The 16,804-nt window shown below is 38.9% G+C and overlaps 1 protein-coding gene across 1 annotated transcript; it reads left to right on the top strand.

Annotated features, from left to right (window-relative positions):
* The first annotated feature begins 2,172 nt into the window (after nt 1-2,172).
* On the top strand, nt 2,173-15,309 carry TRAF6 (TNF receptor associated factor 6). Its single transcript, XM_058806966.1, has 6 exons — nt 2,173-2,468; nt 7,407-7,557; nt 8,188-8,346; nt 9,282-9,353; nt 10,699-10,776; nt 12,267-15,309. Exons 1-6 carry the CDS (start codon nt 2,173-2,175, stop codon nt 13,143-13,145), a joined length of 1,635 nt encoding a protein of 544 aa, XP_058662949.1. The 3' UTR covers nt 13,146-15,309.
* The last annotated feature ends 1,495 nt before the right edge of the window (nt 15,310-16,804 follow it).

Here is a 16,804-nt window from a genome sequence, read left to right as displayed (position 1 = left end):
TCACAGGGGGAACTTTATGGGATTAAACTGATCATGTCTGGACTATGGCTGGAGCAGCTGCTGGGAGCATGCTCTGTGTTTAATTTGCATTTCTGTTGTGTTTAGGAGCCTCAGTGATAAAGCCTGTTGTGGTGGATAATGTATAGGGACAATACACTGGAGTGGAAAACAGGAGTGGAAGTGAGCAGCACTCTCTGGGTGCAGTACCAGACAGCTCTGCTCTGGAGTTATTTCTGCAGAAAGGGAGCACTGCTGGCCAGCTCAGAACTGTCAGCCTGTGCTTTGAGCCTCTGCACCTTAGTGGTATTTTGGAAATGTCAAGAATGCTGCTCTTCAGATACTTTTCATACCCCTGCATACCCCAGCAAGATGGAAAGTCATCTATTTATACAACAGAATAAACGTTCTGGTGTGATTATTCTAACTATCTAACAAAAAAAATGGTAACTTTGTTTTTCTTTGGATATATAATGCCTCCTTTTTTGGTCTGGATAGCTGGAAAAAATAGCTCATAGTGTGTTATCATGGGCAGTATTGCCAGTTGTTTATCATGTAGATGGCCTAAAGCACATTCCTGTGATTTTTGCATGTGTTCAAAATATATATTCCCATAAATACTAGTTGAGGCCTTGTGTGATTAGTGTTTCTGTTGATTTTATGACACTAAAGATGTTATAAAATAAGTACCCAAATAAAACTACCTGTATGTCATCCTCCTATCCATGAACATTTTGTAAAAATAAGTGTGATATTCAAATTCTGTTCTATTCAAGTGTGATATAGGCAAGAAAATGTTCAGTTTTGTGAGTTCGTGGTCAAGGTAATACTATTAATTATTCTGCCTTCAGCATCTGCAGTAGTGGTGCAGATAAACAGTTCTTAGGATTCCTCTCTTGATTGGATTTCCATCCCTAATATATTTTAAATGACTCAATGGTATTACAGTGGATTCATTAGGTGAACACTGCAAGAGACTTTTGCCTGTACTGCTGTGCAAAAGATTATCAAATCTGGGCTTATTTGGCTTGTTTTGCATGCCTGGCTCCATACCCTCAGACTATTCATACTGCCTTGCACCTGGTGATAATCTCTGTGTTTCAAAGAAATGTCATTTATAGAAAACTAACCACAGCAGGATTCTAAGAAAATTATTGTTACCATTAAATAAAATCATGGGAGAGGAAGGTTTCTTGGTCTTTAGAATTTCTATTTGTTGTTAAGACCTTTTTTTTTAAGGTTCTCTCATTCTGTGTAGGAACACTAGCAATCTGCTTGGGGATACCTGCACTTTTTCATTTCATACCTATGAAATTTCACCCTGCTTTGGAGGAGTGTTGTTAAAACAGGCTTTAGTATGCCATCCACAACCACTCTTCAGGGAAAGGTGACTTTTATCTTAGGTTCGTACAATCATGTGCCTTGTCCTCCCTGCCAGCTAGCCTGCAAGAGGGAAAGGAGAGCAAGAGCTCTACTTGAGTACTGCTAATTTGTAAATAGCTTTTGAGGTGTGGAATTATTGTCCTTATCTCATGTGGAGCTTCTTGCTCAATTTAAAGTCCTATTGGCACTTCTGAAATGTTATCAACAATGCTGTATATTTGAATTTCATTTACAGCACATCAGCTGCTTGGTTTAGGTACTTGAACTTATATTTTATTTGTGTTCCTGCAGCTAAGTCAGTTTGAAATCTATATTGTGAATTGCTTGATAGAGAAAATGCTAAATAACATATATACACTGCAAGGAGATTATGGATTTGAGCCGTTGTCCTCCAAGAAAACATAATTCTGTATAGCATTTTTCCCACACAAAATCTATTTGAATGTGTTAGAAGTAAATAGTATGGAAAGGATAAAGGAACATCTTCAGTAGACATAGCAAGGACAAAAAGGAATGATTCCTCTTTTTACAGAAATCACATAGTCGTATGAAAGAGATTACAGGAAGGGGGGGATGTGTTTGAACTACTCTGACAGGATGCAGCGTCCTTCCCCACATATCAGAGGACAAAAAAAGATAACGGGGACAAAACAAAGGCAGTGATTTTGAATAGAACCCAATGTGTTCCAGTATTTCTGGTTGGAAATAAATGTCGCTCTCGCCAGGGAGGGAGGGTTTGCAATACTCGAAACCAACGCATCCTTGTGTCCCGCTGCAGGTGCGCGCTGTGCCATGAGCTTGCTGCACAGCGAGGGCAGCTGCGGGGCCCGCGAGGCGGAGAGCGGCTGCTGCGCCGCCATGGCCAGCGCCTGCAGCGCCGCCGCCAAGGAGGAGAGCTGCAGCGGCGGCAGCAGCGCCGGCAGCGCGCCCGCCTCCTTCTCCGACGAGACGCAGGGCTACGACGTGGAGTTCGACCCGCCCCTGGAAAGCAAATATGAGTGCCCCATCTGCTTGATGGCTCTGCGGGAAGCGGTGCAGACGCCGTGTGGCCACCGTTTCTGCAAAGCGTGCATTGTCAAATCCATAAGGTAAAGGAAAACTTGTGGAAGCTGTTTTTAAGAAGAAATTAATGTAGCAGAGCAGTTTAAGGTCAATCTAAACCGAATAGAGCTGCCCAAGATGCTTTACCAGTGAGTGCTAATAGAACTCTGGAAATTTGTTATTCATTAAAAGTGCTATATATGGCCAGAATGTCCCAACTTTGGAAGTTTTGTAAGCTTTAGATGGTATGCCATTTTCACAAATTTGCCCAGGTTATGAATCTAAAAAATTGATTAAACTTCAAATAATAATTAAAAAATGAAAGGTAGACAAGTCCCCCAAATAAATTCCATTTCCAGCTCAGGATTATAAAATTACCTGTCTTTTGCCTATGATTGTTTCCCTTGATAACTGCAGGAAACTACAGATAACCTGATTTCTTTGTGCAGATAAGGCAATTCATGCTTTTAGTTCTTCCCTTGAAATTAGCTGCTTCCCTCTTGAGCTGGAAGAGAAAATGTGATGAGGAAATAGTTGTGAACAAAGCACTGAGAGAGGAATCCAGGTGGCATATGAGGGACTGGGAATATGAAACAAAGGAAGAGCAGGTTGGGCTTATAAAAATGGATGATTGAAAAGGCAAGAAAGAGCAGAGAGTACCTTGTAGAGAGCACTTGCCTTAAACCTGGAATGAAGTCATCAGTGTCCCACGCATGTGAGTATTGGATTACATTGATAGATATTATGCTGTAGGATTTTTCCTTTTCAGCATAAGCCAAATTTTTTTCTCAGCAATTGCTCAGATAGCTTAAATGTCACTTTGGTAGGAATTTATATATTCTGTGTGACCCATATGTAGAATTGGCTCATTTCAGCCTTACTTTGCACACTTTTTGTAAAGATCATTAAACTGTCTTCAGTGTGTCCTGTTCCTCGGCTGTTCTAACGGCCTGGAAAGGCTCGGGATGGCCTTGGGGCAGCCCGCACTCCAAAGGACGAAAGGAGTCTTCAGGTTTTTCGGTCTTCAGTGTTGTTTATTAATTCTTATCTACAATATTTTCTCCCGGCCCGACATAGGTCTGCACAGCAAGCCAGCCATGAGCACACTGCCTGCCCTCAGGGTGGTCACTTACCTTTATACCAAAAACTACATATAAGATATTTACCTTTTCCCCCCAATACCTTTCACCCTTATTGACAAGTGCACATTCAGTAAGAACCAATCTCAAAGTGCCACCATCACCACTGAAGATGGATGACAAGAAGAAGGACAGGACACGCCCTAATTCCTCCATCTTGTCCCTTAAAAACCCCCTTGTACCGAAATTCCAAAACCTGTTTCACACTATAATTAATCTATCTCTTCACCATTTATCCCCATGTGATCCTCCCATCCTCATACAGCTGTTACGTCCTGTGCAGGATCAAAGTCTAACCACCAAACACTTCTGGCAACGTTCCAGGACCCCCGAGCCCCCCAAGGGTTGTCTGGGTGACTCTGCACATCAGGACTGCTGTGCTGAGTTCCCACATCAGTGTTACTGTTTTTCCCTGGCATTTATCCTATAGCATGCAAAATGGACAGTGCTTTCTTGATTGGTCTTTTATACCATTTGTCCATAGTGTATTCCATTTATTTTTCTTCCCTATCCATCATTTGTAGCTCACTAAATGAATAGTATGCCAGGAGTTATGTTCTCTGAATACAGTTTTGTGGCTTCTCTGTAGTTTCTGCTACATAAATTCTCTGGAAGAATTTCTCCATGGAAAGGACCATGACCAGAAGTTTCTGCTTCTTTTATACCTTTTCTGTATTTTACTTCATTTCTTTGAATAGTGATGACTGTTTCAGTGACTACTAAACAAGGTGGAAAGCAATTTTTGCTCTTGAGACTGTAGACCATCAGTGTAATATTTCAGATATTTCATTGCTAGTAAAAGTTTTCCCTCATTCCCCACTGAACTCTGTCTTTGGAGGACAATTTGAGTGACTGTTTCTGAAAGCAGGGAGGACTGCTTGAAGTGCCAGACCTCTCTGAATCCCTGAAGGGCTGAACTGCATGCTTAATTGGTATCCATAGATCAAGCTATTGATTTGGATTATGTAGTGTCTACTGTATGGTATTGATTTGCAGTGTGTACTATCTACAGTACCAGATTGATTGAGGTATTGAGAAGCTTCCACACAACTACAATGAAAACAGAAAGAGATATTTTACATTCTCTAAGTACTGCTTTTTTTTCACTGAGTGATTGTCACAGCCTTCATTTGACCAGGAAAAATTGCTTCTCTTTATTCTTCATTTTCCCACTGTCTTAACTCAAGTGAACACAGAGGTTAAGGATTTTAAATGATGAAGGATGGACAAGCGTTTTTTGAGTGATTCCTTCTTGTGATTTACACAAACAATTGTAGTTGTTCGTGTTGAAGAAGTTGTGGCTGCAACTAGAAAAAAATAATTGGAAAACCTTTTAAAGACTGGACTCTTCGATCTTACAGTGTGAAGGACGTGATTAGATGAGATTTGATCACAGTAAATGTTTGCCTCCCAGAAAATCTTGGCAAGCTTTTTAATAAAGCTGTCTGAAGTGCTTTGAAGTACTATAATTCATGGAAGAGGAGAAGCTTATCTACCTAAGTAACTACAAATGTGTTTACGAATGTTACTTGTCAACAAAATATATTGCTGGAAATTTTAGAAGAACTAACTGCAGGTGCAGTAGCTAATTCAATTTCACTCCAGTCTTCTCCTGTATCTTAGGGCAAAGCTGACTTAGGGTGTGTAGTAGAGCTTGCCAAATATCAGAACCTTTGTTTATTGGAAAAGCAGAGTTGTGAGGTAACAAGGGGCAGCAGGGACATCTTTGGGTGCTGGCAGTTCATCCAGTAGCTGGCATGGCTGCAGTTAAAGTCTCTGCCAACTGTCTCAGCTTCTCAGCTAAACCACTCACTTGTTGAAATCACAGAGCAGGCTTTTCTTTCAAAATTATTCTGGCTTTACTCTTGATACCTGTATTTTAGTCTCGAGGGAATTTACAGGAATATTCATTGTACTTTGTAGCAGATGGCTGTTGTGTCACTCACACAGGTACTGTTGTGAGTGGCAGAGTGCACTGTGATAAATAGGAAAGCCTTCACTGTAATGTAAGCTAGAACTGGGGTGCATAAACTCAATCCTGTCACAGGAAATACATAGCAACATCTTTGTAGACAGATCTTAGCAGTGTTTTAAACACAATCCTGAGCCTTGTAAATAGTATTTGAAGCCTGTTTAATATACTAAAATGAGTTACTGCTTTTTCCTTACTACACTTTCCTGTTTTGGAAAATTGCATTTCATTCCTATTTTTCCCTTTATCTGATAGTTATTTAAACTGGGGATTTGGTAATCATTATTCCATTTTAATCTGTTGTTGGCTGCTCTTATTTATGATTAGCTTTTCTTTGTAGAAATAAAGCTGCTGTCTTATCAGCAGGCCTATTGAGCTGTATTCATACTCCACTAAACAGGGTGTTTGTAACCAAGCTATACCTGTGAAAACTGATTTCCTGTTGTGAAGTGAGGGAATATTTTTAGCGTGTGACAAAGATCACACTGGTCATAGCTCAGGGAGCTCTGAAACAAGGCAAGCTAGCTGCTTTCTTTCTTCTGCTTGTTTAGGATTATGTTTCTCAGGCATGTGGTGAGCTTGCTCTGCAAGCAAAATTGTGAAAGGAAGTTCATTACCTCTTTTTGAAGTGGCAACTTTACCTCCACTTCCCCTAGCAGTGTTGCTGATGTAGTTGCTGAGCAATTATTTCCTTTTCCAGCAAAGAACATAAATTCCTTCCTGGTCTCCATAGCCCACTAGGTTCTACTTCCCCTTGTGCTTGCAGGCAGTGACAATGATCTGGCCTTTGATCCTTGCACCACAAGTGCTCTCTGACATTTTTCCACCCCATGTATTTTTCCATTTTATTGGTGTTTCCATTAGCACTCGGGAGCTTTGATCCCTCATGCCTCTTTAACTGCATTATTTAATTGTGAATCAATATGTTAGCCTACTGCTTTCAGAATGAGCTGATACTGGAAAGTTTGAAGGAGGGGATCCCCTTTTTCAGAATGAGGTGATACTGGAAAATTTGATGGAGAGGATTCCGTTTTTTACTCTATTTCTAATCATTTTTGTATGTACATGCAGGTAGGCAGAACCTGATGAACTGGAACGGGCTGTTAGTTACCTTGTGCAGGTTGCAGGCATCCATGTTCTGTCAGATTCCAAACCTTCACCAGTTAGCACTGACTTCCAGTCTGTTTGCTGTTAAAATGGCTTCTGATGCAACACTCAATTCCAAGTCCAGCGTAATTTTCATAGTTTCTAATAATTTTTGTGTCTGGAGGTTTTCACCCTGTTTGCTCTATAATGAAATTGATGGATGGCCAACTGATCAAATGGTCGTAAAACAAAACCAACAAACTGAGCAGTGTGTAATGTAATGCCAAACAGATGAAGTCAGTCTCGAAAAAAAGACAATTTTGCTTTTTTTCTTAGCTGTGATCACCTTGGCTGTTTATAAAATGAGAAACAAATGAGAGGAGGTCTAAGAAAGTTTCAGTAATTGTTTTGAAGTAGTATGTGAAATATTCTTTGATGTTTGAGCTATGTGAAGTACTTGCAGAAACAGGACTGTAAGTTCTTAGTGTCTTTACATATTCCTCAACTTTGTTTCGAGAGTACTTAACATGCCATTTGTGTAAATAAAATGTGTTTGAGTTTGAAAAGTGCTACAACCCCAGTCATGCCACCTCCAGTGAAACTGTGTTTCCAATTTTTCTGAAATTCATATCATATTTTCTGGTCATTGTCACATAAATACCATTGTTTTTAAAGGTCTTGCTGTGTTATTATTTGGCCACTAATGTCTTGCTGGTATCTTTTAAATTAAGTGCTTGGAAATCTGTTGGTAATATTGGAATATCTTTCCTTGCTCTTCTGCATTGTAGAGATGCAGGTCACAAATGTCCTGTAGACAATGAAATTCTGCTTGAAAATCAACTTTTTCCTGACAACTTCGCCAAACGGGAAATCCTTTCATTAACGGTCAAATGTCCCAACAAGGGCTGTAGCATGAAGATGGAGCTCAGGCACTTAGAGGTGAGAAGTCGTTTTGAAAATATGGAACCTTGCTTTCATGGACAAGTAAAAATTTGAAGTTACTTAAATAGATACCTGGTACTCATTTATGCTGATTCCATGCATTTTTCTTTCAAGACTATAACTACAGGTATTGTTTTTTAATGAGTATTTAATTGTAGTTAGGTGATTCTCAAGTGAACATCACAGTGCATGACAATCGTACTAATGCAGCCTTCTGCTGAGGATCATTCATGTTTGTCTTTTGATCAGCTATGTCCATGCTTCACACAAGTTTATTATATTCAACTAATATAGGTAGCTACTTTGAGAGGCTATTTAATAGTCTCTCAAAGTAGCTGCATATAATACTTGAAATAACTATTTTGGAAAATAATATATGCCATTAAAAGGATAAATATAAAACTAAATTTTTACTGAGAGCTTTCTTAAAGATCTGAATGCATGAAGCCTTGACCTTAGTAGTGGGACAGCAACAGGCTGTTGGTAGAGTCAGCATAAGTGTATAAGGATTTCCTTGCATGAAGGGAAGATTGTGATTCGTTTGTCTTGCACTGTGATTTCTCTTCAAAATGGATGAGATGATTGTTCTGATTTGAAGTATCAGATCCCTCTTCTGCCCTTCTGCAGGACCACCAGCTGCAATGTGATTTTTCCACTGTGGAATGCCTACAGTGCCAAGGAACCTTCCCGAAGAACCGACTGAAGGAGCACATGACCCAAGAGTGTCCGAGGCGTCAAGTGTGTTGCCCAAACTGTGCCACGTCCATGGCCTATGAAGATAAAGAGGTATATAGCAGGAGTCTCAGTTTGTCAGCCTGCATTCACATGGGTTTGCTTGGAAAGGGAACAGCAGTTTAAAAAAAAAAAAAAAAACAACTGAAAGGTTTTGGTCTAGAAGAGCTCTTCTCTGCACTGCTGAGAAGCTGCAAACTCGGGACATGAGCCTAGAACAGGCAAAAGCTGGGGAGAGATTGTCCTTAAGTACAAACTTATGTGGAGCCATGTGGTGTGAGGAGACCTGTGGACTTGTGTAAGAACCACTGATTTCTGACCTTACATCAGACAGGCTGTATCTACTGCCCATGGAACACAAAAAGCAGTATTTACATGTGCAGTTTTTATGCCTGGGAGAGAGGATGTACCAGGAGATAACTATTTTGGGGATATCTGCTACCATACAAGACCAAGATAATTTCTGAATAATTCTTCTGGCTATGCATTTTTCACTTGGGTGATACTGAGGATAATACTTTCCTTTTGCTGTTACCATTTCTTTATCTCTATATGGATGCGTTTTATCTCAAGGACTATTGAATGTTCTTGGATATTAATATTGTGAATTGTCAATCAAATGTACCTCATATAGTCCAGCAATACAATTAAAAAACAAACAAGTGCTTTCATATAGTTTCAGTACAATTGAACATGAATTTTAGAAACTTATGGTTAAAATTAGATTTCTTTGAAGCATAAGAGCTTTAGGAAATAAAATATCTGCAACTTCATGAATCTCTTGTATAACTCCAGGATAAAGCAGTAATGTAAAACATACTGTTTAGGGTAAAGGGATTCTCTTTGTTTCACAGTTGCATATAGCTAAATGCAAAATTAGGTATATAGATAAAAAATCTAATGTCTGATCAAGGGTGATTAGCCCTCTCTTAAACTGGGCAACTTTACTGATGTTTTCTCCCCTTCTTTTTTCTGTTTGATCACTTAAGCTTCATGACCAAACCTGTCCACTTGCCAATATATATTGTGAATATTGCAACACAGTGCTCATCAGGGAGCAGGTAAGAGACTCCCTTTTTTCTCTGTTTGTTCCAACTCAGATGTTTTGTTTTTACATTGCTTCCTTAATCTGAAATTAAACTTGGAGATACAGTTTGTCTACTAGCTGCTAAAGCACTATCTGCCTCTTTGAAAGTGTCCAGTGCAGGTGTGAAACTCCCTTAAATGCTGCTCCAGCTTGCAGTTTCAGTCTGGCAAACCTCTCTATGATTTTGGCTGCACATCACATTGTTCAGCTGTACTGCTTTTTGACAGGGGGCATGCTGCACATCTTTAATCTTGGATGGAGTTGAAAAAATACCATCAGCTGCCAGTGGTTATAGCTGACATTACAGGAAAAGGCTTTGATTTGGGCAGAGAGAGGGAGTTTTTGTACTTGGAAAGCCACTATTGGAAAGTAGCTATAAGTAAATTCACTACCAAACTGTGATGCTGCTTGTCCATTACTACTTGTCCATTACTGCTGTAATAACCATTATTATTTCTTCTGTTCAATAACAACTTTATTGGCAGAAAAATGATAAATATTGATTTGTTTAATTTGGGATGGCAACTATGTTGATGGCCTGGATTAAAATAATGATCTTGTAAAATTGCAAAATGCTCTGAGATACAGGATTGAGCTTAGTAATGACAAAGGAAAAAGTCTGTTGTTAGGCAGAATAATGAATTGCAGAAGTGGGGAACAAAGAATGTTAAACATTTGTAATAATAGCTGGTCTTTATTAGCCTTGTGCTTCATCATGACATTTAAACAAGGCAAACACCCAGGGTTATATAAACAGGGACTCTGCCTGTGAAACACTGAATTATCCTTTGCTCTGTTTAGGGCTCATAAGGCATCGGCTGAAGTTGTTGTCCTTTTGAGGGAGGGTGGATAGGCAGGATTCAGAGCAGTGAGATGACTGATCTAGATCTGGAAAAAATGGACCACAAAAAAAATGGAAGAAACTTGAACTTTTTGAGGATGATAATAAAGAGTGACACAATAAGCATTGTGAAAGTAGTCCTTCAGAAGGGAAGGAATTGAATGTGACCTGGCTGGAGGACAGGCTAGAAATAAAAAGTGTTTGGTCTAGCAAGGAAACCTGAATGCTTTCTGAGGCCTAATATAGGAACAAAGTCAATGAATTGTTACAGTACATACAAGTGGAATGTATAATTTCTATCATCAGCTAACATTTCTGTTCAAAACTTCCATATTCCCTTAAGAACTTACGTAGGTATAAACTGATCTGACTTCAGGTACATTTTGAACTTTTCTGTTTAAAATCCATCCAGCTGTATCCTTTCTGGATAAGAAAATACTCTTGATGGAGAAGTAATATCAAATCTCATTTGTTTTAGATGCCTAACCATTACAACAATGATTGTCCTACTGCCCCAGTGCCATGTTTTTACAGTGCCTTTGGGTGTCCTGAAAAGGTAAGACTTTTATCAATACCTTCTGAATTGCAGACTTTCTGCATGATTTTGTCTGTCACTTTTGTAATGTGTTTTCCTAATCTAGTCTCATTCACCAACCCAAAATCCTCAGTGATTTGTGGTTTTGGGTTTTTTGTTCGGAGGTATCTTAATTCTAAAGCAGTGCACATTGATACATTTCATTTCAAAATTGCTTTTTCAAATTTAAAAAGCTCTGTGAACAATTTGCTTGATGACCTTGCTTTTATTATTTCATGTTTTCTCAGCTTTCATGTCAAAAAGTAGCTTCTAGCATTTCTTCCAAAGTTATGGCTAAATACGCTTATGATTCCTAGAGTTCCATAAAGAAAATAAATTTTATTAAATTCTAAAATTATTACTCTAAATACTTTTATTTCTAGTTTTTAATACCTCTTGGTAAAATTGGGTCTTTCCCATTCATTTCCACAGCAGTTTTCATACACCATTTAGTACCATGGAACATTTTAGCAAATTTAGAACACAGAAAAATTCTAAGTATATTTGTGACTAACAGTCTTTCAGCATGTGTTTGTTTGGAGTTGAACAGTGTTACTGAAAGTGTACACCATAATTAATGATGGATTCATAGGGATATTATCATTTTCACAAAACCTGAATTTTTTTGTCATGAATGCTCACTAACAAGAAGGTGACCCTGACACAGCGCTTGCCTTTCCAATATTTGATAATAATATTTTCAGTATAAAATATTCCATATTTCTTCATATCTTGCTTTTACTTTCAGGTGCACAGTTTGATATATACTGTTCCTATTTCTCACTGTATGTACTACTGAAATACTTCATGTTTTTACTCAAAATTGCCTCCATTTGAAGTGTGGGTGTTGGCTTTTAATAAGAAGTTGTTCTCAGTCTTTTCCAGAGAATTTAAATTTTGTTGTTTTCCTGGAGATGCTGCAGCTTCTGCAAAAAATACAATCAAAGATTCCCTTATTAAGTATTACATAGAATTATGCAACTATACAATATGCTATTACTAATGATAATTATTCTAACAAGAATATATTTGTGACATCCCAAAGTCCCATGCCAACAAAACCAAAAATGCACATATCTGATTTATATTGCAGTCATTTATGTCAGTTCTATCTTAACTTCCCAGGTTTACAATTTTATGCTGAAACCACCTCATATCTATGGTTTTTTGAACCCCAGCTGTATCAGCATCAAGCCAAAGACACAAAGACCTTAAAGGTCTTTTCCAACCTAAATGATTCTGTGATTTGCCCACTGGTATTTGAACTTCTTTTTCCATTTTTCCTAACAGTGGTATTGAAGTTGGAGCTCTCTGTTGGTAAAGTGCTATTTTGTCACACCTTTGTCCTTGATTTACTGCAGCTTTTCTCACATGACAAAAACAACTACTTGTTTGATTTTCTTCAGAGCCACATTTAAAATGTGATTGTAGATGTTTGATGTGTTCCTAATGCCGTATCTCTTAAATCCTAGATGCAAAGGAATGAACTGGCACGGCATATGCAGGAGTTCACTCAGGTTCACATGAGGATGATGGCTCAGAGCTTTCAGAATATCAGTGTTACTGCTGCAAATCCTGTGCCCTTCATCAATGGCCTACCCTTTGAGCCCCTCTTCTCACATATGTCACATGCTGCATACAACTGCAATCCAGAAGTTGAAAACTTCAAGGAAACTATTCAGCAGTTGGAAGGTCGTCTGGTGAGACAAGATCACCAAATCAGGGAACTCATTGCTAAAATGGAGACTCAGAACACTCACGTGGCAGAACTCAAACGCACTATACGAAATTTGGAGGGAAAGATTACTGAAATGGAGGCACAACAATGTAATGGTATTTATATCTGGAAGATTGAGAACTTCAGTGAACATCAGAAAGCCCAGGAAGAAGAGAGACCTGTAGTGCTGCACAGTCCTGGCTTCTATACAGGGAAGCCTGGCTACAAGCTGTGCTTGCGCCTGCATATCCAGTTACCGACTGCTCAGCGCTGTGCTAATTATATCTCTCTGTTTGTGCACACTATGCAAGGGGAATATGACAGCCACCTGCCCTGGCCTTTCCAAGGCACCATCCGACTTTCTATTTTGGATCAATCAGAAGGCCCAGAAAGGCAGAACCACGAAGAGGTGATGGAAACCAAGCCAGAGCTACTGGCCTTCCAGAGACCGACAATCCACCGCAATCCGAAAGGTTTTGGTTACGTGACTTTCATGCACCTGGAGACCTTGAAGCAGAGAAGCTTCATCAAGGACGACACGGTGCTGGTGCGCTGCGAGGTGCTCACGCGCGTGGACTTGAGCAGTGTCCGCAGGGAAGGCTTCCAGGCCCGCACCACTGACGGGGCCATGTAGCCTGCAAAGCCTAACCACAGCAACGGAGCCTTGCTCGTGTTTATCCACGTGGATCACTAAAGAGCTTCAGTGTCCACAAAGGCTGGGTTTGTACAAGATCATAGTTGCCAGTGGAACTTTGTTGTTGCTGGTGTATTTTTCTCTATATGGGCTCATACGTTTAAATATTTGGTAAGGTTCTCTCTTAAAATAATAAGCTACTTCTGTAGCAAGCTAAATAAATGAAGTGTTAATCAAAACTTAACTGCCCACAGGAAAATCCTATTGCAGAACCTGTGCATCTCAGCTTGGTAAAACTTTAGTCATATCGAATAGACCTGTAAGTCTTTTCACCTCAGTGCCTTGGAATAGATGCTGTTGCAAGGAAGGAACAAAATTATTAAAGATGAGGGATTTTTTCTTTTTCTTTTTTTTTTGGTTTTTTTTTTTTTTTTTTTTTTGTTTTGTTTTGTTTCACAGAGCTTGGGAAAGTTGAACGAGTTTCTGTATTGACTTATCTAGAATTTTGAATTGGCTATGTGTCTCCTGAAGTTTGAAGTTAGGGTTAAGACTTTGTTCATGTCACCAAGGGTTCAGGGATGCTTTGACCCTTTCCTCCTTCAGGAAGTTTCATGTTGATGCAGAGTTGATGTTGGTATTTCCAAAAGATATGAGGTAGTGTTGTGGAGAAGGCTAAATGACTCTGAACTGAGTTCACTGAAGAAATATTTGTAATGTGGTCTGAAGGTGCCTCCCTAATTCTCTTTATTTTGATAAATCTTTCTAGAAGTGTTTGCTCTAGACCCAGAATGTCAACCACAATCATCAAGAGATATGAAAGTTTAGCATTTGAATGAAATCCCTTTGTGCTGGTGGAATCTCCTAGTGCTGGACATGTTTCAGGTTGTGAGTGCACACATGAGCAAAGGGGGATGTACTGAACAGAGAGGGTGATACAGAATTTGTTTCACTGTTGAAACCTGAATTTGTACCAAAGCTGAACTTGTGACTTGCATTTCTTCAAGTGATCTCTTGGTGTTGTGGGTCATGTACCCAAGTCATTCATGTACCCAATGTGAATTCTCTGTGGGCAGCTTGCCATATCAGCATCCAACTGCTGTGGGTATCTCCTGTCCCTTTAGACAATAGGAGCTGGGCCAACTCAGCAATTGGGATGGTAAGGAAAGCCTGTTAATTCAGCAGTGTGAGGAAAAATTATAATCCTCTTTGCTTTTAGGAAGAAAATCTGGCTTTCATAGTTACTTATTTATCAAACACTAGATTCACTGTCAAAGAGGTTCCTAATGCTGTGTGTATTATTGTTTTCTGTGCTGATTATATGCCATGTAAATGTTAGTTTTGACCAGTCAAAGCTGAGTAGTTCAAGTTCACAGGTGCTAAAAATTTTAACTTTCATGGTGCTGATAAAGTCCTGAATCTTGTCTTTAAAAGGAGGGAAGAAAAAAGTTTTGTTTAGCCCATAACCTAAGTACATATCTAGATACTGAAGAAAGAACTAAAGATGCATGAGCTTATGTGTATTATTTATCCAAGCTAGTGGAACAACCTAAAGGCTGGAGACATTGCAGCTTAAGAGATACTGAAGAGTGTTCCAACTATTTGGCATCATCAAAGCAATACCAGTGGGGAAAGGGTGCATTGCTTAATATAAAAGACTAAAGAAAGACTACTGTACTTTAGTGGTTTGGGAGGATACTCTGCCTGCCTGCATAAGAGGTAAAAGTTCCAGGACCCAACCTACCACTTTGTTCATCAAATCCAGATGATTAAAATTTCTTCTGCTAGTAGAACCTATTAGATGGAAGAGGGATTGTGTTCAATGGAATATTGTCACTACTGAAACATGAACTTCCTGGCTAATGGTAATGCAGTTAGTTGTTGGTGACTTTAGTTGATTCTCTATCATTAGGGGACAGGTAAGCATATGTTACTCAAAATAGGGAAAGAGCTCAGGTTTCAAACCAAAGTAGATTTTATTATGAATAGCCTCATCCTATCAGCTGAATTGTTCTGGAGTGTCTTCAGTTGGAGCACTCCCAGTAAAGCCATTCTTAACCAAGAGCTGTCAATGTCCATGGCAGTGCACAGAGGCGCTCTGCACAGAAGGCACTGTACACAGGTTCTCCATTTTCAGGCTGTGCTACCTATCTGTGTTTTTTCAAGATGCTCTAAAGCTGCCATTCTCTTTTGTTTCTCTTCTTGTTTTGGGGGGGGGGCAGGAGGGAAGGGAGGGGGAGGCAGAAAAAACACTCGTACTTTGAGAGCTTCTTCCTACTCCAGGTCCTTCCTCTACCCTAGAAATAAGAAAAATGTCCTTATTCTCTGTTCAAATAATTTATACCCAAGGCCCACTAAATGCATTAACACTTTCTTTGCTTTTGAAGATTTGAGTTTTGAATGAATTTTTGCTTCAAGCCTTATCTGCCTCTGAGGAGGAAACTCCCTGTGGTGGCAGGATTTAAATGATTCAGGTTAAAGTTGTACAATAGCATAAGCCAATAGGGAATAGAAGGCTACTGCATGTATAATTCTGTACTGGCCACAGTAATATGGATTCTTTATTGACTGCTGCTATTCTATTGGTTTTGTATTTTTATACTACCAACTAGAACTCTGAGTGATGACAGATTACTGTAATATCAGAGTATTACATGGGAGACTGTCAGAGATAATTTTCTAAGTATCAGTTAAATCTTACTGTCATAAAAAGATTATAAATGTTTATGAAATATTTATTCATATACTTGTTCCATTCTCCTCTTTCCCCTTTCTTCAAATCTTCTTTTGAGAACTTGTTTTTCCATGGTGGACTGAGGTGTAATTGCTAGAACTATTTAAATGGAAGGAGAAAGGTCTGCAGCATTGAGTTGTCTCTCAATCAAAGAAATATTTGATGAACCCATGTCCTGTGTAATTTGTTCAGCAGTGGGGTTTCATTCTGTAAATCAATGCTTTGCAGCATTACTAGATCTCAAGGTGGTTTAAAAAGTGGCTTAGCTTCTTTTATCTTCCAAATTTCTGTTGTCTTTAACATGGTTTAAGTCACCAACTCTTAGTACGTGTATTTGCAAAGCTGCTATGGCACAAATTTTCCAATTATAATATATTATGAACGTGTTATCTCTTTGCCTCTGAATGTCTTCCCCTGCAGGGCAGGGAAAATTATTTTGTTAGAAATGTTGGTATGTAATGTATATGTGGGAGCTCAGATGTGAGATGTATAGAGTTGTTTTTTAAGCAGTTTTATGATGTGTCGGGTCATGTTTGCTATCAAGGGATTAAACTCGTTAATGAAATCAAATCAGGGCGACCTTTCTGTTGTTGTTTAGAGATGGCAGCAGACCAGATACATTGATGAGGGATACAAAAGATTATTCTGTGTCAATGTTAAAGGTTTGTATTGGTTTGCATTTGAACAAAATGAAAGTACTCCTGTTCCCCTGGATGAATTGATTTATAGTTTAATATATTTTGTAATTAATGCACACCTTTATTTCTGACAGGACTTTAAAAAATAAACTAATTAAACTGTGCACTGCATGTTGCATCTTTATTCACATAGAGGGCTGTTCAGAAATATTAACTGGTACAGAACTGCTCCAGTAGTTTCTCTGTCTTGTGGGTTTTAGAGATGGGTGAAAAAGAATATATTTCATGAT

Source organism: Ammospiza caudacuta, chromosome 6, assembly GCF_027887145.1.
Source record: "Ammospiza caudacuta isolate bAmmCau1 chromosome 6, bAmmCau1.pri, whole genome shotgun sequence".
NCBI lineage: Eukaryota > Metazoa > Chordata > Aves > Passeriformes > Passerellidae > Ammospiza > Ammospiza caudacuta.
The sequence above is the reverse complement of the archived record's forward strand: the minus strand, read 5'-3'. Positions and strand labels throughout refer to the sequence as shown.